Genomic DNA, 22,261 nt, shown 5'->3' with positions numbered 1-22,261 from the left:
ACAACAAAAATCACTTCTTAAATTGGCCAAATGATGAAAGAAACACGTCTTAACAGACTGAAAAAGCGAGGATAGGCGGACCAGGATGGTTGAATATCAACAGTACTTCATTTGTTGTTTTAATATAAAATAGGACCTATTGAATAATTAAGGTAACAAATCTTGGTGATTTGAAGTTTCCTGGTCCGCCTATCCTCGCTGGTTTGATGTCAGTCTCGTCTCGGCACGCCATCTTCAGCGGTCTGTCTTATTTTGCCAATCGTGTCCTGGTATTGGATTTTGATTGATATCTATGATGATGATGACAGAAATCACACAAAACTTATGATGAAGAAGATCGACCCAAATATTTCATAGGTTGCTCTGTGTGATATTTTCTCAAACGAGTTCTGAGTAACTTTTATGATTGTATGGTTTTAAAAATAAACAGCCTAACAGAAACAACACAAAAAATAACTAATTAAAGTGGCCAAATGATGAAAGAAACACGTCTCGGCGTATAGGAAAAGCGAGGGTAGGCGGACCAGGATGATCGGAAATGAAGAGATTTGCAAGTTTGATTGTGATGTTTATTAAACTGTAGTGGTCGTTTTCTTTCTAAATCAACGATAATAGTGTACGTTCTATGTGGAATATTAATTACCAAAATAACAATTTGATGAACGCTAGTCCGTCGATAAAAAACAAAAAGCTTAGCGTCTTGGATAAAACTTCGATAAACGCCGAGAGAACCTGGGCTCCCCCAGAAGGATTATTAAATGTTTATTATGAAAAGGAAGAAAAAAAGAAAAAGTATTGTTTTTTTTCTCTCTCCTCCTTTTAACATTCGCAACCGGCTTTTTTGCATAAGGAACGTGCACGCTTTTGAAGTGGGACTAAGTCCTTGAAGGAGAATTTTCTCGAAACAAGGACGCTGGAACTGCTGGCCGGCAAATATTTACGATCGACTATCGGTATTCCCGATTCGGGGATGAGATTCCTCTGGAAAGACCGGACTCCGATGATTAATCTCGTACGCCTTGGAGAAAGACCGATTGGATGTGTTTATAGTAAACAATTTAAAACGCAAGCGATTTCGAGGAATTGATACATTGTTTACATAAAATCAAGACTAGGTTAACAATTTTGTAAAGTATACTTTGATATTGCATAGAAGTTAGAGCCTATCAACTAATGATCATCGAGATCATCATGCACATAGTACATAATGGCAAGAGTCTCTTGAGCATTACTTCTACTCGGTTCTAATGAGTAAAATTATGTCCAATCCATTTATCTTTATACATAAATGTATTCATGGCATATTTGTATGAAAGTAGCAGTCTTTTACGATCACACTTTGCCTTGATTTTTTATTTGTTCAATAATGCAAACCCGATGGTGCAAACCGCAAAATGATGAAGGAATCGGCTAGGACAGTCGAACCAAACAGGTCCGCCATCCTGCCATGGTCCATAAATTGCCAATGGTACAAAAATTTATTCGGCTATGTATAAAACACCTTCTATTTCATCTTTCCTTGCTTTTGATATTCACTCCTTATTAACTTATCCTGAAATCCTATCTACTGGTGTAGAGTGAGGTTCGGCAACGAACGGAAGTCAGATGCAAGCAGGAGTCCCACAAGGAAGCATTCTTGGTCCCATCCTTTATACCTCTTATACTGCTGACCTACACGCTAATAACATCACTACCACCTGGTAGGTTCGCATCCTATCTAAGCAACCTCCAACATCCAAAAAGATCTTGAGCTTAGCCAAGACTGGTGCAAGTTGAGGACAACACTGAATAAGAAAAAATATACACAGGGCATAATTACAATATCAACAAGATTCTACAGACTTTCAGCCAAGGCGGATACTTAAAACATCCCCTTACAATACTTAAGAGAGCTTAACTAAAGACTTGGACAACTACGAAGACTTCTAGGATCGATATCCGCATGACCGTCAACACTAAACTAACCTTATACAAGTCCTTACTGGGACCACTTTGGGCTTACAGAGTAGGACTTGTGGGGTTCTGTCAAGCCATCCAACCAATCCGTCCGATCAAAAGTCCTCAGACAAATCACTAATCTATCAACAGCGACCTCAACATTCCTTTTGCCAACGGATTGATCTGTTCCCGATTCCAAAAGTTTCACACCAACCTCTCGATTAATCCTAACCCTAATAGCCGCGCACTCTGTATACATCCCCATCCCGAGGATGCGCCACGTCGCCTTAATCGACAATGGCCTCGAGACCTCTTTGCCCCTCTCTCACACTGAGTACCAGCATTGACTTTCAGGACTGAAATCTGCCTAGAAATGATGAGAGATGTACTCTCTTATCTTATGTCAAAGTTCTACATCACCATATAACTACGTCACTATTTACTATGAACTGATACCTTCCCGATTCCAATACTTTCACTCCAACCTCTCCAACTTTACCTTACTGCTTGAGCTCTCTCTACACATTGACATCCCAGAGGCCTTGCCTCTTAATCTCTCACTGAGTACCAGCTTTGATTTTAGGACCGAAATCAGCCTGGAAATGATGAGAGATGTACTCTACAATTCTTATCGTGAGACGTGTTGTTTTTTACAAATTTTTATGTAGAACCATCTTGTACAAAAAGCGAAATCTGTCTTGGCCGTCGAGACTAAAATAATCTATACAAGACCACATCGGACATACGGAGTACTGTGGGGTTCTACCAATTCATCCAGTATCCAGCGCATGCATTTCAATCTAATCGTCAAAGCTCTACACCACTGACTACACCTATCTACAATGAACTGATACATTTCCATGTCCAATACTTTCACACCAACCTCTCCATCTTAACCTTACTGCTTGAGCTCTCTGTATACATTGAGATCCCGAGAGGCATCGAGACCTCCTTGCCGCTTAATACCTCACACTGAGTGCCTGGTTTCTCATGTTTCCTCAGGGTGAAGCGCTGGGGTTAGTGTTAGTTCTTTAACAGTTCAAAACCAAATGATTCTATGCGATGTTTTAAAGATATATCTTGAACAATTGTCAAAGCCAGGGGTTCTGGAAAGGGGGAAGATTTACGATCCCGGTGAGAAACCGGCTGAAAAAGACAACAGGCCCGTGCGAACCGGTGACTAATTTCCTTTAAATTGTTATTTTCTTCCCTCGCCATTGAAAAATTAGAGTCCCGAACCGTTGTGACATTGAACTTTTTCCCCACAAGAAAAACAAAATATTAAGAGGCAATTTAAGCCAAGGTCTCTTCGTTTAATTGTTCCGTAAAGACAGTCTTGTATCTTTCTTGTTATACATCCCTCCGGTGAGCCGATCGTCAGCTATTTTTAAAATAAAAAAAAATTATTTCTGTTTAATTACAATGTAATTATTATTCACGATCTTAATTTTCTTAACATAATTATGATAGGTTCAATTAGATTGAAAATTCCTTAAATTCTCTAATTTCATGGTCCGCTTGACCAATTAATATATTACAATTAATTAAGGTTTTTAGTTGAGATAAAAAAGACAATGGTACGAGCGGGATTCGAACCCACGATCTTCGGCTTGATACGTCGCTCCTCTACCACTTGAGCTATCGTGACTTCGATCCACTCAGACACCAACTTCTTATCTCATACTTGAACTCAAAAGGTGGGGTTGAGATAGGAAGTTGATGTCCGAGTGGATCCAGGTCACGATAGCTCAAGTGGTAGGTAGAGCAGCGGCGTATCTAGCCGAAGATCGTGGGTTCGAATCCCGCTCGTGCCACTGACTTTTTTATCTCAACTAAAAACCTTAATTAATTGTAATAGATTGAGAATGTTCTTGTAAATTGAACCCTAAATTTGATATATAACATGGAACACATGAGAACAGGTATAAAATAAGCCATTCTTGACTTGTTTTATAGTTTTTTTTTTCTCAATTTTACCTGGATCAGTTCATAAAGTAATAAAATCGTTTTATAAAATAAAATAAAAAATCGCTTTTGGATTCGCATTAAATAAAAAGGAATCTTTCGGGAAAACTGGACGGAAGGGAACCGGCCTTGGGCCAGCGGAGCACATGAGTATAATGATTATTAAAGGAACGACCACAGTCACTAGCCAAACGCATCAATCGTCCCCAGTAAATACGTTTTATCTCCCTGGCCCAAAAGGAAAATGTTCCTGAAAGTTAAATGGCTTTGTTTATTCTCCACCGGAAATTTATGTTGCACATATGTTGAGTTTTTTAAAAGACGCTTCGTTCAAATTGTTTGGCAACGGCCTCCATACGCTGTAAAAAAAAATTTTTGAACGAGCAAAGAAAAGATCTTTTCACCCAAAACGACTGAGAACACGTCTACTTAACTATTAACAATAGCTAGTTTTCTAAAGCTATTGCTCATGATTACCCCTATCTTTGATGTTTTAACCCTTCCACACTTGATTACAATATTCAATTAAAATGCACATTCTTGCTAATTAAAATATTATCTAACCAAGGTTGCTAGGTTTCAAGAGTCCTCGATATACTGCTGAGAACTCCTACAACTACGGTTTGGAGCCTGGCAAGACGATCTTCACCTTGATGCCATCCTTTCGTTCACGCCAATAAATACATTCACACAATAAATCAAGTATCCACTTGATATTCCAACAAAACCTATCCATACACACTTAACCTCTCACGCGAATAAATACATTCACACAATTGGTAATCACCAGGGTTTTTGATATTACTTGAGTACTGCAAATATGGGGATAAAAGGGACAAAAGGCCCTTTTCTCATCTAAATTTATATATCACTGCATTGTTAATCAACCTCCATAGCCTTGCTTATGAGCTCCTCAGCTTATGATCTTGTTTGTGGGTTTTTTTTCCCTGGCTGCAAGAACTACAACTAAATAGACCATCTCAAAAACATATAATATATTCTGCGGTCTCCTTTGGCATATCTGCACGATCTTTCGTCTGCCTGTTGCCTGGATTTATCCCTCCTCCGTAGGAAATATTTCCTAGGCAACTCCCTTTTCCAATCCATAAATAGTCATCGACCTCACTATGCTTTCCGGCTACTTCAATTCAAATCTTCTACCCACTATTTAAGCCGCTCTTCTCCGAGTGACCTACACCTTCCTTGCCATAAAATAATAAGTAAAATAAAACCTCCACATTAGGACAATCCTTCCTAGCTGGAGCCACAAATCTCTGGAATTGTCTTCCTTTCCAAATTCGCAAACCTCTCTTAAATCCCTCCTTTACAAACAACTCATCTCCCTCCAAACAGAACCAACATAGTCCACAACATTGCAGGAGACAGAGTATTATTTATTATTACTATTTTTCCCTAAATTCTTATTGGTACTATACATTTGTAGTTTTTATATTTTGGATTATGTGTAAATTTATTTAACAATACGTTAACATCAAACCTCCATTAATTCAAGCGGCAGATTTATAAAAAATCTGTGACCTTATTGGTTTTTTTTCACTCATTCTCTCTCTTTCTCTCTCTCTCTCTCTTTCTCTCTTTTTTTCTCTCTGTCTCTGAACTCCTATACGGTGCATGTGCTTTCATAGGCGCCAGTATCCTGTCAAGAGTCCAACCAGAATCCTGATCCTATTGAGGTTACCCACCAGCAATGCCACAAAAATATATGACTAAATAACCTAGACTGCTTTGGTTTGTTACTCAATATTCCCTCACAAACACACCCAAACAACTATTGTTCACGCTAATAAATACACTCACTCAAATTAAGGAAATTATTTGAGCCTATGTATGAAAAGGCTATATGCCTTATACATTTATCTACTTTAAGTATCGAATCAATTTTTTATTATAACAACTGCTGCACCTTAGAAGTTATTTAAATATCCAGGCAGGCCCACCTTATACTTTACTGCGCTGATTCCACACTTTCTGTTAACATGTGCTTTACAGATATTCATGTCTAGCTATTAATAATAATAAAAAAATGCGCTTTAAAATTATTTATATATTGTTTTTCCTTCAAATTTGCTAACTCACAAAACATATAACATTCTTTTATAATCCACTATTGTTTATTTGATATCCAATTGAGCATTTGTCACTCATTGTGAATTTTTTAAAAATGTGTAAAAATAATATAATTTTTTTAGATTTATTATGAATTATGTCAAGTTTCTTCCTGGCTAATTAAACGCAGATGTTGTTACAGGAAAATCGTGCGGAAAAGAAAGCCCCGAGAAGAAAGAAGAGACAGAACTGTGGAGCAATGTTGAAGCGCAGGCTGCATTCCTCGGCCCTAACCTTTGGGAGAAAACATTACCTTATGATACAGATCTCAAAGTGAGTATATACCAGTCCAATATAATCATAACTGATCATAATTCATAGAAAATATAACAATTTTATGCAAACACAAAAATCTAGAACGAGGAATGTGCCAGTTTGATTAATGGTTAAATATTTTATCGTTGGGACAATAAGATTAAAATAACATCCAGTTTTACAGATCATTTAATCAATAAAAATCCAAACAATAGTAAAGCACAAACTACTAAAATTATTTTTAGTTGTGAGCTTTCAACATGAAGAAATGAGGGTGGAAACATGGCATAACCTAACAATATTATATATTATGAAAAACCTTTTTTTACGTAATATCTCTTTCTATCTGTGTGTTTATGTGTTAGTGTTTTAATAATAATACTGGTGGGTTTCTTGTTTCATTTATTGTATATTAAGAAACGGTCCATTCTCTTCTTTACCTGTTACTAACCTATCTTTATCTTCTCTTTCTATATTTTTATCTCCTTCTACTTCTCTTTTCCCATCTATAACTACACTGTCACTCCTCCGTCTCACAATCTCTCACTTTTTCTACTTATATATTTCCACCAATACCCAGTATATTCCAGTTAAAAAATGATGATTAATGCTTGCAAATACAGTAATTTTAAGCACACAAAAAAACTTGATATAACAAAGATGTTGCAGTTAAGTGATTTTTTTTTTTAGTTTTGAGCTTACAACATGAAGGACTGAATGTTGAATCATGTCAAAACAGCCTAACAACGTTATCTTTTATGAAACGCTTTTTTTATTTTATGACTCTTATCATTTTGATAATGTGTATAAGTAGGCAAGTTTTTCTATCAAAAATTTCTCTCTCTGTCTCTCTCTCTCTCTCTCTCTCTCTCTCTCTCTCTCTCTCTCTCTCACACACACACACACACACACACACACACACACACACTCAATCTTTCTCACAAACACAATATGCTTATGTAAATTACATGGTAGCGGTTTGATTTCAGTATGTCGATTTGGATGAATTTCTATCAGAGAATGGCATCCCAGTGGAAGGCGGCCTTCAAGCACAACAGCCCACGCAGCACCCCCCACAAGCATCCAGCTCAGGGTGCATCAAAGAGCCCGGGAGGATGTCACCTAGCAGTAGTACGCAGCCCCCCGTCCTCACCAAAAGGGAGCCATCGCCCAGCCCCAGTGAAGCAATGAGCCCACTTGCGATCAGCCCGCCTTCGCCAGCCGAGTCGAGTGAGTCATATTAAATCCCATTGTTGACAACATTTCAAAGGATAGTATTATTGACATTATGATAGGTTGTAACCGGCAAGGACAATAGATAAGAAAAATAACATTTTGATAAATATAATTATTATTCTAAAATAAAAATCCCATTGCTAATCGTATTTTTTATTTATTTATTTTTTAATTCAGCATTGTCATTCGCTTCGTCAAGTAGGGACGCCTTCGATCCAAGGACAAGGGCATTTTCAGATGAAGAACTTAAACCTCAGCCAATGGTGAAAAAATCAAGAAAGCAGGTGAATTGAAATATCCTTAATTTCAAAAGAGATTTTTTTCTGTAGGTCCAGATTGAGGGAACTTTTATCTTTAACTAAACATCAATAACAATAACAAAATAGTAACAATTAGATTAATTTTTAGATGATCATTAAAATAATTTGAAATTAAATTCTGGTTTGATGTTTTTGCACGATTCTCAAAAAATTGATAATTTCATGTTAAAAATTTTAAAATACAAATTTCTTGCTTGAAAGTTATCCATTCATAACAAAACTACTTTATTCTGTTTAAAACTTAACATATTTTTTTTAATCTATTTAAAATGTCCAATACTTAAACTGTTTTTACTTAATTATTTAAATTAATTAATGTGGTCAATTATGACCACTAAGCAAATATGGATTAATTTAATTTAAACACAATTTTTTGTGAATTTTTAAAATTGTTTACTATTTTGTAGTTTGTACATTTCAATTGTACTAGAATCATCTTAATCCATTCGATGGTAATACTAAGAAGTACTGAGGTTTGAATTAATTTGGTAAAAATTATAGCTATATTAGTTTTATTATCAAATCAACTATAACAACGGTTTATATGCAATTTATTTATCCGTCCTGCTGGACTCACAGTTCGTTCCCGAGGGACTGAAAGATGAAAAATACTGGGCAAGACGTAGAAAAAATAACATGGCTGCAAAGAGGTCACGAGATGCAAGGAGGATGAAAGAAAACCAAATCGCTCTTAGAGCGGGCTTCCTCGAAAAAGAGGTATTTTTTTTTATAATAATTTATAATTAAGGAATATCAACAGATTATATAAAATATTTAATTTTATGTAGTGTAATTAATTATTGTATGAATTTCTTTCCTCTTATAATCGAGTAAAATCTGGAGTCTCTCAAGGAAGTATCCTTGGCCTGGTCCTTTTTATATACACTGATGACATACTACTTCCCCAAACACAGGGGAAAGTAGCCACATCCACATTTGCCGATGACATGGCTATCCTGTCTTGTCACTCCAACCCATCCGTTATAAGCTCCTATCTGCAAAGTAACCTCATGCTGTTAGAAGTCTGGTACTCGCAAAGAGAAAATAGAAAAAAATTTTGCCCTAATAAAATCACTTTGACCTCTTATACGACCGAATGACATACTGATACCAATTACTGCATAGTACAATACCTGGGACTGGGAACACACACGTCTGGAACGACATGAACCGCCATCACAAACTCTTACTGGGACTACTCTAAAATCTCACCTAACCCACATCAACAAACTGACCATTTATAAAACTATAAATCGCTTGATATGGACCTTCGGGTTAGAAGTTTGGGGCTCAGCCAAAAATTCAAATTCATCCCATATCCACTCTCTCCGATCTAAAATCCTAAGAATATATTTCTCAAGGAAGTATCCTTGACCCGATCTTCTTTACAAAATACACTGCTGACATTCATACTTCGCCAAACACAGTCATCTCCACATCTGCCAACGACACGGCAAACTCCTATCTGCAGTCATCTCACGCTGTTAGAAGACTACCTTAAATGGAGAAACAAAGTGAACAAAAGCTCAAGTCACTTTCACCCTCTCTTAGAAACTGAATGACATACTGAAACCGATTGCGGACATAGTGCAATACCTGGGACTGGGAACACACGCCTGGAACGACATGAACCGCCATCACAAACTCTTAGAGACTACTCTAAGATCTCACCTATCCCACAACAAACTAACCATTTATAAAACAGTCATTCACTCGATATGGACCTACAGAGTGGAAGTTTGGGGCTCAACCGAACATTCAAATTCATCCCATATCCACTCTCTCCGAACCAAAATCCTAAGAAAAATCCTTAATGCTCCCTTCCACATCTCCGCTAAAACCATTCACATTTACTTCCATATTCCATTCTTTAACAATCTTGTCAGAACACATCAGAAATTCCACAATAACCTGTATTGGGGGGGGGGCGTCGGTGGCCGCAAGGTTTAGTCTTTGACATGACGCTCATCACTGTAAGGTAAAGGTCCCCCCGGGTTCGAATCCAGCGGCTCGACATACTTACAATTTTCAAAAACACCAGCTCCCTGAGGGTTTATATGACCTCTGCTGTTGCGAACTCTCGTATATAAAAAAAAAATAACCTGTACACCCAAAACCCTCGTCCAAGAACATTCCACGCCCTACCTAGAAATCATCCATGTCGACTGAATGGCCTAGGGATTGCTTCAGCGATGTGCGTATGTAAACAGTATGAGGGTCTGTCACCACCATCCTGTTATGCTATGAATTATCAAATTTACTTACTCCAACTAAAGTTGCAATTGTAAATAACAATAATAAAAGTTTTATGATTATGTGATAAGTACAAATTAATTAATTGTTTTAACAGGCTGATTTGTAAATAATTCAATTAAAGTTTAACAACCAAATTTTGTTTTTGTAGAACCTGGGTCTACGCCAGGAAATGGACCGTCTCAAGAAGGAGAACATCGCTTTACGAGACAGGCTGTCTAAATTCACCAATGAGATATAACATTTTTTGTAAGTGGCACATGTCTGACTGGGACAGAGTGAAAAAAAAAAATAAATGTGTCCCTCCCCAGGTAGAACACGAAATGTCGTCATGAATCTCAGTGAACGGTTGAATTGCAGAACAATAACAACAACAACAAATAAACCAGAAGAAAAAAAAAACGATGTTGCATTTCAAGAATGTTTCGTCAAACATCGATCTCCAAGCGCCACTTACCAAATTACCAAAGTGGACTGAACCTTGCCGATAAAATTAAAAGTTCACAGTAAGCGCAAGGATATTGGCACTTAAACATTCCTTCTTATACCTTTTATTACAAATAATTTTTTTGTTCTCACTATAATGTAGAGACTTTAATCAGTTTCTTTATATTTTTTGTTTCCCAGATGAATTTTTTCTTCTATGAATGTTGACAATTATAAATTTTAACTTTCATCAAACTTGTAAAGTAGTTCTGATAGTTTAGAAAAAAAATAACATTTCAATTAATTGCATGTAGACAGTATTGGTTTCAGTGTTACCCTTAGGAAGAAAAAAAAACCCTTATAAGAACAGAAAAATTCGCGTTTACAAATTTATATTGTTAATAATCAATTTGAATAAAACATTTTTTATTGTGAAACATAGAACGAGATGGAGTACACAGGCGTTATAAAGCCAGGGCTGTGATTTTCCTTTAACCTATATTTATTGTGATATCTAGAAAATTATCTTTGTACTTTTCTTTTTGTCGCCGCATCTCAAAACTGGTTTTCTATACAATTGAATTTGTCATTTTGTCAATATTTTACAGTTAAGACCCCTGTCGGTCGTGTACAGCAAATCGTTCTATGGCTTCACAATTGAAGAATTTTTTTTTTGAGCTTTTTGATTTTATTTTTGAAATTTGGATTTTGTGCAATTATTTTTTAAACATTACTCTAAGATTTTTAGATTTTGTGTACACTACCAGACATGTATTTCAACTAAAATATTGTATTGAAAAATATTGTTTTTTAAAATAATATTGTATGTTCGATGTCATTTGATGTATAGAATTTAATAAGTAGAAAAGAAATGCTAATAGCTTTTGTTGTATAAATATATTACATTTTTTTTAATTGATAAAATAAAAACATTAATTAAAAAACAAAACGAGAGGATTGCCACAAGTTTAGGATTAAAGAGGATTTTATTTTATTTTATTTTTTTTTTTTTGTATACTGAGCACAAAGTATGTCCTATGTTAATTTGTAAATTCGATTTACCTCAGAAATTATGCAAGTACCATGCTTATACATAGTTTGACATAGATAATTCAAAAAGTCTGTGTTATTAATTTGTACTTAAAAGAACAACCATTATTTTATCAATTTATTTAGAAAAAAGAAGCCTGCATAACAAAAGGTTCTTTGAAATCTTTGTTGTGTTGAAGGTGACTGAAAGTTACCATAATTAAGAATTGAAAAAAAAAAAAAAATGAAAAAGTCACTAATGCCAACTACTACATTTGGACAAAATCACCAGAGATATTTCTGTGCCTATACAAATACATTTTTGTTGTACAAATTTGTTATGTTTCCTAAGTTAAATCAATTGATATATTGTATATTCAGTGTGTATATTTTCTCGCCTTATCAATTGATATTTTTTTGTGATTTGTTCTTATTATTTATAATGTGTAGTAGTATAAGCTACCACTTTTAAATGTAGAGTTTATCATACTTAAAACGTTCATGTTTTTGTCCAGGAAAAAAAATCTTTATAAATCTCCCTTTCTTGTATTAAAAGTGCACAGATTTTTCTATAATATTGATTATATCCGATAGGCGTGTCATTTTACCATCTCGGCTATGGAATTGATCAAGTATATGATTTTTATTGTAATATCGCAAATTGTGAATGGTTTAAAATTAATTTTGTTATATTCATAAAATAACAAAACATAACGATTATTGTGTAAAGTAAAGAGAAATTTAAGGTATGAATTATTTATTAAAGTAATTAATTGTTTTACAACTATATTTCTTAAATTTCACACAAAAAAAGCATATTATACATAGGATCCATAAAGGCTTTACTTGTATTTGTTATGCACTGTTCATTTTCATGAATGGGAATGGGAATATGTATTTTGAGAATTGTATATGTTATTTACCTGTTATTTTTTGTTTATTTTTAAATATAAAACTTACAAAAAAAGATTTGTTTAAAAAATTATTTCCAATAATTCAGCTTTTACTGATTACTGATAAGCTCAAACCTACAGACATATGCAGTACAGAGTTATCACTTCTTGCAGTCTGTCAGCTTTTCTGATTTACAATAAATTACGAGGATGCCTTGAGAATCACTCACCCCAAGTGATGGCACCCCAGGGTCAGACTGCCTTATCCGCCCAGCTACTGAGGTTGGGATCCAGGGGATAGGGATAAGAGAGGCGGCCACAAGGCTGCGCCTCGACCTGAATGGATCTATTGTGCTCCCCTGTTTTTTATAACTCACTGGCCAGCTTCAGGCTATTAACCAGCCTCCACAGCTTTGCCAGCAGTTCCTTAGTGTCCTTGCTTGTTGTTTTTCTTGTCCTAGTTGCAAGAACCTGCACCTACAACATAAACATAAAATGTGTTCTGCAGTCTCCTCTTCCTGGCAGTATCTGCACAGTATTTCTTCTGTCTGTACTCCTATACGGTGTACTTTCTTAAGTGGTAGTACACCGTCAGGAGTCCAGCCAGAATCCTGGTTCGGTTGCGGTTGCTTTCGCGTGCCTCATACCTGCAGTACTGTTCCACCAGGTTTTGGATTCATCAAGGATCCATTTTAAGATATATCCAATTTTGTGGCAGGCTGCTAGGCCGCAGTAGGGTTCTAGCCAACTTATCAACCTTTTTGTTGCCTCTTGCCCCAAATGTCCAGGGACCCATGCCAGGGCTCCAGGGGATATCAACAGCTAGTCATTTCATCCACCAGCGCAATCAGTTTCTAGATCTAAATCCATTCACACTTAAATACATTATTTCCTATTTACAAGCCATTCACTCAGTTAGGGTAGTGGAGTACTAAATATTCCTGCAACTGCCCTCTCACAGTACACATTCACGCAAATAAATACATTCACTATCAACACACACTAGAGGACCCAAAGCACAAAGCTATATACAACAAAACTGTTTCTTGGAAATGCTGCCATGTTCTAGAACAACTCTTATATCAGTCGGTATTCCTATACTCAATCCATATGGTTCCAAGGAGTGAATTTAGCTTTTGATGTGTAAATTGATAATTTTTATTATGCTAAATTACAACTGAGGCGACATTTCGATGATCAACCGAAAATCTTTAGATGTTATGTTGTATGTATATTTTTATTCTTGTTCTTTTGTTATTAATGAACCTGATGGAACAGCGAGAGGTTAGAAAATTAAGAAAAATAAGAGAAAAATATTAGGCAGTGAGATGCGTGAAAGAAAAACCATATAATTTTTCATTTTTTGTGAAGAAGGCTGAAACCACTAGTTTTTTGTCAGCCCATATCTAATACCCTTCCTTGGCCTCAGGGTGGGTGGTATATTGGAAAAAAGTGTCGTCACTCATTCCCCCTATGCTACTAGAGTGAATTCAGCTTTGATGTGCAAATTACTCATTTTTATGCTAAATTATAGCTCTAGCCACATTTCATTGATCGATCAAAAATCTCTAGATGTTATGTTGTATGTGTATGGTCATTCTTGCTCTTTTGTCAGTGATGTACCTGATGCCACAGCAAGAGGTTAAAGACATAAGGGTTTTAAAAGTAAAGAAAATTGTAGCATCAAGGTGTAAATAAAAAGGAGTTCACATGAGGTGAGTAAGTAAATTAAATAATTTGGCATGGCTGCTGATCGGCGAAAGACCTTCCAACCAAAAAACCATTGTAACTTTTCAACGGTGTCAAATTGATAGTAACTTCAAACCTTATATCCATAACAATTAAATAAGGTTTTTAGTTGAGATGAAAAAAAAGTTAATGGCACGAGCGGGATTCGAACCCACGATGTTCGGCTAGATACGCCGCTGCTCTACCCTTGAGCTATCGTGACCTCGATCCACTCGGACATCAACTTCCTATCTCAACCCCACGTTATGAGTTTTCCCTCATTTTTTTGCCATTTTTTCAAATGTCGTGTAATCGGATTGGATTCTCGACGACAAATGAAATGGCCTCGGAGAGCTTTAGTGAAGTGTACTTCATTTAATTCATTAAATTCNGGTCACGATAGCTCAAGTGGTAGAGCAGCGGCGTATCTAGCCGAAGATCGTGGGTTCGAATCCCGCTCGTGCCATTAACTTTTTTTCACCTCAACTAAAACCTTAATTAATTGTAATGTATTAATTGGTCAAGCGGACCACGAAATTAGTGAACTTATATCCTTAACACAATATCGTGCAACACTCTGCTGTAAATACTCTAAATTAAATCTCTCAGCATGATACTTTTGCGCAATATAAGTTGATGCCAGGATTTATTTATTGCCAAATTTTCAGTAAATGCTTTCAGTGCCACCTGAACCAAACAATTATAAGGATAATATTTAGTTCATGTTTTTCACACGTTCAAAATTGAACGGCATTAAAACCAGCTTCTCATTGGAGCATCGTGATGCATTGGAGGTCACTCTTACAATTCATGTCAAGAGACGTGTGTGTAACTCCTTCAATCTGATGATGAGCTTTAAGCCTGAAACTTAAATGTGTTTCTTTTTAGTTATCTCTGTAATAGAAATTATTCCGAGTATTATATATAGAAAATGCGACAATAATACATCATCCCTTTCTTTACAAGTTACTGAGATATTTCTTTGTTTGGTCTGCAGGGTGATAAACCTGCTAATTTGGTCGTAATCACTTTGGTCTGCCTACCCAGTTAGGATAGGTAGGCCAACATGATCGATAACGACCAAATAAATTTAAGGAAATGGATAGGTGAAAGTCAGTAAAAACATTATTACTTAAAAGAGAGAAAAAGAACACTTTTTATTGACATTATAAACAAATTGTTCAAAGAGATGGAAACAATTATTTACACAATAAAAAATATAAATTTTGTCAAGTAAAGCATTTAATTGTGCAAGTTCTCATAAGAATTTGACCTCTCTTAAATTAATAATAAGTAAACTTAATAGGTATAACTATTTTTTATACCTAAATCAAATTGTTATTCACATACTTTATGAAACACTTATTGTTAACAACAATAGTCTCAATGTCAGGGTTTTCAAGTCTGCATATACTCGTATTTATTATTAATATTATTACTATGAGGATAGGAAGGCACTGTCTTTTTGTACGCAGAGTTTGGCACCTCCAATCCTGACCCCTTTCTGCTCTGAAACATTTAATATCCTAATTGAAGTTAAATTGTTAAGGTAAAGGTAAATTATTAAAAAAAGGGTACTATAAAAATATCTAATAGGGATTTAAATATAAATAGATTTGTCTTACTTTCTAGATTTTAAATGTTGTTTTTTGAGTGGGCGAGGAATACAAACTTAAGGTTAGACATGCTGAGCTCAATTTAGTTTTACTTCGAAGATTACTTTGTTAATAAAGTTCACCTGAGGATAAAACTGCATGCCTGCAGTCTTGTGATTTACAAAGATGAAAAAAATGAAATTGAAGCAAAATGGAACTTTACTACTTGAAAAAATATAAACTAAGCGGAAATGAAAAATCACAATTGCCTCACATGCACGAAGGCTTACTTGATATTACAATAATTAAATATCTAATAATTTTCAAATGAATGAACGTTATGGGATCTCTACATAATAAATATATAGTAAATAATAATAATAATTTAAAAACAATAATGTATCTAATAAAAGTTGTTCATTTTTTAGCTGAATTGGATAAATACTAACAATACTGCAATTCGATTGCTTTTTTTTTTTTTTTTGTAAATAATTATAAATGTAAATAATTATACTGATTCAACAGTTTATACAAAAAATATAAAAGAACGTTCACTCATTTGAATAAATGTAAACACCCAACTGACAAAAAAACGCTTCCCCCTAAACAATTAAAGAATGAAATTAATGTTTTTTTATTCAATTGTTAGATATAGTTAAATTGTGGCTTGATATGCAGATTGTCAGACCCAGAGGACTCTGATGGGCTGTCGATAGCCGGAGTCGATCGGCGTCGAGGACCACCTGCGATGTCTGTGCGAATCAGTTACTAGCGGCAGGCCGAGTTCGTGGTGAGATCCCTCGGCGCCTACAGAGCCGGTTCCACCGCGCAGCTCGGCCGCTACGTCATGGAACGAACTCATGGACGAGAAACCGCTCTCGTCCTCAGTCGAACCGACGCTGAGTTGAGGAGTTGCTGGGCCACCGCTTTTATTGTCCTCCGCCTCTCTGACCGTCCCAGAACAAGTACTCTGAACAAGAGAACTGCAACTCCCCATCTAAAAACAAACAAAACAAAAAATCTAATTTCTATACCTTACCCTTCTTTCAAATAAAAATGATTGTTTAAAAAAAAGTAAAATTTAAAAAAGTACTAATTTGTAGTTCTTACAGAATTATTGTCTCTTTGCGCCGTACAATCTGAAACACCGGCAAGATCTGGCTCTCTAGTACTGAGAAGAGACTGGACTGTTCGTAAAAGTCTGAAGGCTTCTTGGGACAATCGTTCGGATGATACTTCTTCTGAGCTCGCTCTGTTGGCTCTCCTGGAATTCCAGTGTTCATTCAGAATTTTTTTTTTAAACAGGTTAGAAAATTAGTGTTAAATCTGTTGTGACTAGCTTCTTCAAAGAGATATTAAATATGCCTTGGGCAGAGTCTATTTCATTCTCAGACATACAAAACAAATCTACACCGAGGAGCTTATGATGCCTACAGTTACCAAGACATCACACGGGTTCACACTTTAGTGAGGTTAGATGGCCCTGATAAGGGCCGGTGTTGTGTGTGTAACTGACAGTGGAGGTCTGGTACAGCAGTGAGTATTTAGGCCCCCAGTTTTTATTGGAGGAGACAGGGTTGATGATACTGATAGTTTTGTGTTGAGAGTGAATGTATTTATTGGCGTGAATGTGTAGTGTCAGAAGGCCGGTGGAAAAATATTCAATACCCATCGACCCTCAATTAAGTTAGTTATTCAATATGTGTAAAGAATAGGAATATCAAATACTAACCGCCCTAAATGAGTGAATGGCATATAAACAGAAAAGAAATTTAAGAGTGAGTGAGAGTGTGAATGGGGGCTGAATTGACCTAGTTATAGAGACCCTGGAGCCCATCCTCAATGGCTGAATGGATAAGACGTAGTCTGACCCCAGACTGCCATCATCTGAGGTCGGTGATTCTCAAAGCCTGCCACCAGTAATTTATTGTAAATCATAAAAGCTAGAATTACCAGTGGGCTGCCCGAAATGGTAGGCTCAAATGTGTAGACGTGTTTATGCATGTGACACGAATTGGGCCAAATTGTGCACTTTTTTGTTATTCAAGGAGGCCCAAACCCCCAGAATAAAATTTAGTTTCTTCTTATAAACTACTAGTTATTAATGAACTAATGGGGGCATCGGTGTCTACAACGGTTTAGGTGTTAACATGGCATTCATCACTGTAAGGTAAAGGTCTCAGGTTCAAATCCAGCGGCCCTGCATTCAAACCCAACATACTTACAATTTTCTTTTTTTCTTCAAAAAACACCGATACCTTAAACTGTTAGGAATTTGTTGTTAGTACTGTCTAAACTATAGTATTTTTTTGTTTCTACAAGAAGCTAGCCTGAATCCAATAAACATTCTCATGCATTCTCAATATGAAATCATGGTCATGATGATAACAAATAATCTAACAAATTGATAAATTGTTAAAATGAAAAATCTATCGCCAGTTCAAACCTCAACAACTCATTTTTGCTTAAAGTTAGTTAAGAATACATATCCATTCATATTTTTAGCCTTAACTAAAATGACAAGTTTGAGAGAGGAATGTCGTAAGTTCATCATGACGATAATAATTGACAATTCACAAATCATCAGTGGTTTAGTTGTTACGTATAAACAGTATTATAAATCTACTCACCATGCATGGTCACGAAATGTTGTGTAGCTGTCTTGAATCTGGGATATGCTGTTCGCCCTATGGACACTTGACGCCGCACAAGGTAAAGGTGATGAAGCTCGGCTCTGAGTTACAACAGTATGTACACTCCTGCTTCTAGGAACCCTGCAGTTCAAGGAAGAAAAATTAAAATGAGAAACAAAAATATCATGGTGTCTGATGTTTATTATTACACGATCAATATAATTTCACATCGTGATAAACACCACGTTGAAAATTGTATTTAAAATTTGTGATTTTCTCTCTCACTTCTTGAGTCATCCGGTCACTATGGACCTGAGTCACTCGGAGAAGATTGGTAAGATGTATGATTAGACGGAAGTTAAAATGAAATGAAAGCGAAACATGCAAGCATATGAAAAACTGATTGGAATGTTTTGTTACTCGATACGTTCTAGATACGAAAGCTTTGAGGTAACAAGATATTTCATTTCTGTTCTGACTACACTGACGGATAAAAGAAACACACCATCCTTAAATTTTAATATATTATGTTTGTGCAAAAATAAGACATTTAAAAAGAAAATGTTTATTACCTAATTCTAAAACATAAATAAATAATAATTGAGTAAAGAACAAACAAAAAAAAATTATCTCTCTAATGCCGAGTATTTCTACCTCTGGCATGAATCACACTCGTTAAACACTTTTGCATTCCTTGGAAAGGATCTCTGATAAAATCCTGAGGAATCCTTTTCCATTCCTCAAGATCAGCTATTTTCAACCCGGTAGGGGGGAGGGGGTCCCTGTTGTACTAGTCGCTTAAGATGGTCCCAAATGAGTTCAAATCTAGACTTGGAGCTGGCCACATCAAGCACTTAAATTCTAACCACGTTCAGTAAGTCATCCATAATAAATGCTCTAAGGTGCTTGGCGTTATCTACATTACCAAAAATCACTCACCGATGTGGGTGGCAAATGGCACTGCATGTTCTTTTTTTTGCACAACAATCAATTTGGTGCGGGCATCCAAGAAAATGCTTCTCCAGAATATAAATGACTCACCGTAGAATGCCACCTGAGGAACCATACAACATGAGAAGTACCTTTTTCCCGAGCCCATATGAAATTACACCCATCTGAAGATTTGAGGCCAAATCTCACCTCATCTCTACACAGAACTCGTCACCAATTTTCCAATGTCCAATTCACATGTTCCAATGTGAATTCAAGCCTGCCCATTTTCTGAGCTGTGGTAAGAAGAGGTCCACGAGCTGGGTGCCAGGCCCTGCAGTTATTTTCATTGAGCCTTCTTCTTCAGTCTTGGAGAAAATCGAAACATTTCGGACTTGTCGAATCAGATTTCTTATCAAATTTTCTGTAACGCTGTTGTTGTGTAGAACCTGATGACAGATGAATCTCTAGTCTCTCTCTCTTGTCTAGACCTAGATCGATCCTGTCCTGGCCTTTTAGTGTGAAGCCCTGTTTTTCTGTAGTGTCAAAGAATCCTATTATAGAATTATTTACACTCAGTCTTCTGGTGACTTTTTGCACTGGGTGTATCCTCTAATAATGTTATGGCCCTGACTGGCCATACTGTTATGGCCCTGACCATCATACTCACTCAAATGCCTGACTGGAGCCATCAAAAAAGTTTAAGAATAAGAATAATATCAAATCAAATTAACGAAGGAAAAATATTAACAGAAAGCAATCTTTTGCGTTGTTAATAGAGCATTATTTACTGTTTATTTTGACTATGATAGCTCCTAATTACCTGTAACTATTGTATACAAATAATAATAATATAAAAAATAATGAAATTTTGAAAAATGGCAAAAAGGAGGGAAAATTCAAAAGGTGAGGTTGAGATGGGAAGTTGGTGACCGAGTGGAATGAGGTCACGATAGCTCAAGTGGTAGAGCAATGGCGTATCTAGCCGAAGATCGTGGGTTCGAATCCCGCTCGTGACACTGACTTTTTTATCTCAACTAAAAACCTTAATTAATTGTAATATATTAATTGGTCAAGCGGATCACGAAATTAGTGAATTTAATAAAAAATAATGTTAAACTAAATATTTTAATGGTGCGTTAAATTTCTCCATCAGAGTAAACTGCAGTTTACTTAAATTGCTTGTAAATTTTTTTTTATTGTAATACGATAAGTAAATTTATTTTATGCTCAAGCAAAATAAGTAAACTGTAAACATTTAAAAATATAAACTGCAATTTTTTGTAGAGGCAAGTCTGTGATATGGATGCTTCCGATCATCCTGGTCTAGGCAGACGTCTTTCTTGATTTGGAGGTATGACTGTTTGAGCATATTGCCTTCCATCTTCAAGGTGGGTTTTTATATCTCGATACTCGTTTTGACAGTATTGTCCACGGCAATGCTAAATTCGCAAAAATTCTGAAATTCGCTTAGTGACATAGCAAAGCAGTGAGAACAGACAGACCAGGATGATCAGAAATGATCAAATTACATATCTATCAATATGTTAATGCTTCTCGAATCCAGCTTTTTTTTAAATTAGGTACCCACTGTGTTAATTATTTCTTTAAACTTTTCTTAAAAATGATGTTTGTGTATTGTAGAAATTTTTATCTTTTTCAATATTAGAAATATCAACTACTTTTCATTCACGAACACTCTGGATCAAGGTATTTTCTTGAAAAAGAAAGCGAATTCAGTTGTTATACCAAGCTTTTGACCTATTTTAAAGTCATCATCAGGGAAAAACAATCTTAAATATGTCTACTGATTGACATATTTATGTTTTTTAGGTGTTTTAAGTTTTTTCGTTACAGTCCTTGGCAATGTTGGGACTGAGTCGGTCTTCGAGGAAATTTGAGACTGCCTGTAGAAAAACTTAAATATGTCAATCTGTAGACATATTTTAGATTGTTTTGCCTTGATGATGACCTTAAAAGAGGCCAAAAACTTGGCAGTAACAATCATACCTTTATGTGTTTGTCAATTGTCACAAGCAAAATAGAAGTTATCTAGCTATCGTGATACTTTTTATGTCAACTAATTATCAGTACTGCATATCTCATACCAATCTCTGCGTGAAACAGACCTTAACTAAATATCTCTTTTTTTTATGGATCTGGATCTGCGAGAGGGGATGAACTTATTTCTTTACGATTATTGCAAAGCTCATTAAAAATTTTGTTTGTTAATCTGATACCGAATCAAAGTAAATTGGGCTATTATATTAGTTTAGAACACAGTTGAAATTTGAGCAATTTATTCATAATATGAACTCATTCTGTTTAAAATAAGATCGAAGGATACCTGGATTTTCCTCTTGTCGGGTGTCCCTTCGTTGGACTAGATTCAAGTGCTTTCTGAACCCTTTCGAGAAATTTCGACACCTGTTCCATGACAGCTTTGTACATTTGTCTGTTCGATTCAGCCTGAAAACAAACAAAAAATCTATAGTTAATCCAAATTGACCAAAAAAAATTGTCTCATAGATACAGTATTATTTCCTTACAGACACACTTCATCACTATTTCGCTCAAGAAACAAATGTAATTAGACATTTTACAAAAATGGATCAAATAATTGCAAAGTGTTTAACAAATGTTCCAACAATTCAGCAAAAACATTTGCTTAGATGCTCGGGGAATGTTTAATGGTCTAATTGTAATTCAATTGGAGTGGGTGTTCTGTGTTGGTTAATTGTTATTCAGGAAGAGCGACCGCTATCTAGCAAATAATTAGGCAAATCAATTTCAATCATAAATACCCCTTTGAATAATAATAATTATATGTAAACATAATTATGACGACTTGAGATAAATAGGTTTTTAAATATATATATATAATGTACCATAAATTGATTTGAAGTTACTTTTGCCCATTGGTTGTATTTAAA

At 35.6% G+C, this 22,261-nt stretch overlaps 2 protein-coding genes across 9 annotated transcripts in view; one reads left to right on the top strand and one right to left on the bottom strand.

Moving 5' to 3' along the window:
• LOC106668258 (hepatic leukemia factor) overlaps nt 1-11,794 on the top strand; it is a 115,777-nt gene extending 103,983 nt beyond the window's left edge. For 2 of the 7 annotated variants that reach the window (XM_024224616.1, XM_024224620.1), the window contains exons 2-6: nt 6,161-6,303; nt 7,275-7,515; nt 7,699-7,805; nt 8,412-8,558; nt 10,246-11,794. In XM_024224616.1, the coding sequence (XP_024080384.1) occupies nt 6,161-6,303; nt 7,275-7,515; nt 7,699-7,805; nt 8,412-8,558; nt 10,246-10,335 (728 nt within the window). In that variant the 3' untranslated portion in view covers nt 10,336-11,794. The remainder of the gene's footprint in view (nt 1-6,160; nt 6,304-7,274; nt 7,516-7,698; nt 7,806-8,411; nt 8,559-10,245) is intronic. The other 5 variants (XM_024224619.1, XM_024224617.1, XM_024224618.1 and 2 more) reach the window with 5 other exon arrangements.
• A 3,770-nt stretch (nt 11,795-15,564) lies between these two features.
• LOC106668248 overlaps nt 15,565-22,261 on the bottom strand; it is an 85,196-nt gene continuing 78,499 nt past the window's right edge. Inside the window, exons 4-8 of one of the 2 annotated variants that reach the window (XM_014396807.2) lie at nt 21,676-21,797; nt 18,396-18,539; nt 16,876-17,029; nt 16,454-16,762; nt 15,565-15,674 (exon numbers count right to left, since the gene is read on the bottom strand). In XM_014396807.2, coding sequence (XP_014252293.1) covers nt 15,609-15,674; nt 16,454-16,762; nt 16,876-17,029; nt 18,396-18,539; nt 21,676-21,797 — 795 coding nt within the window. In that variant the 3' untranslated portion in view covers nt 15,565-15,608. Of the gene's footprint in view, nt 15,680-16,453; nt 16,763-16,875; nt 17,030-18,395; nt 18,540-21,675; nt 21,798-22,261 lie in introns of both variants that reach the window. The other variant, XM_014396806.2, reaches the window with a different exon arrangement.

Source organism: Cimex lectularius, unplaced genomic scaffold (assembly GCF_000648675.2).
Source record: "Cimex lectularius strain Harlan isolate CLEC.00 unplaced genomic scaffold, Clec_2.1 scaffold71, whole genome shotgun sequence".
NCBI classification, from domain to species: domain Eukaryota; kingdom Metazoa; phylum Arthropoda; class Insecta; order Hemiptera; family Cimicidae; genus Cimex; species Cimex lectularius.
This window is presented reverse-complemented; position numbering and strand designations above follow the sequence as displayed.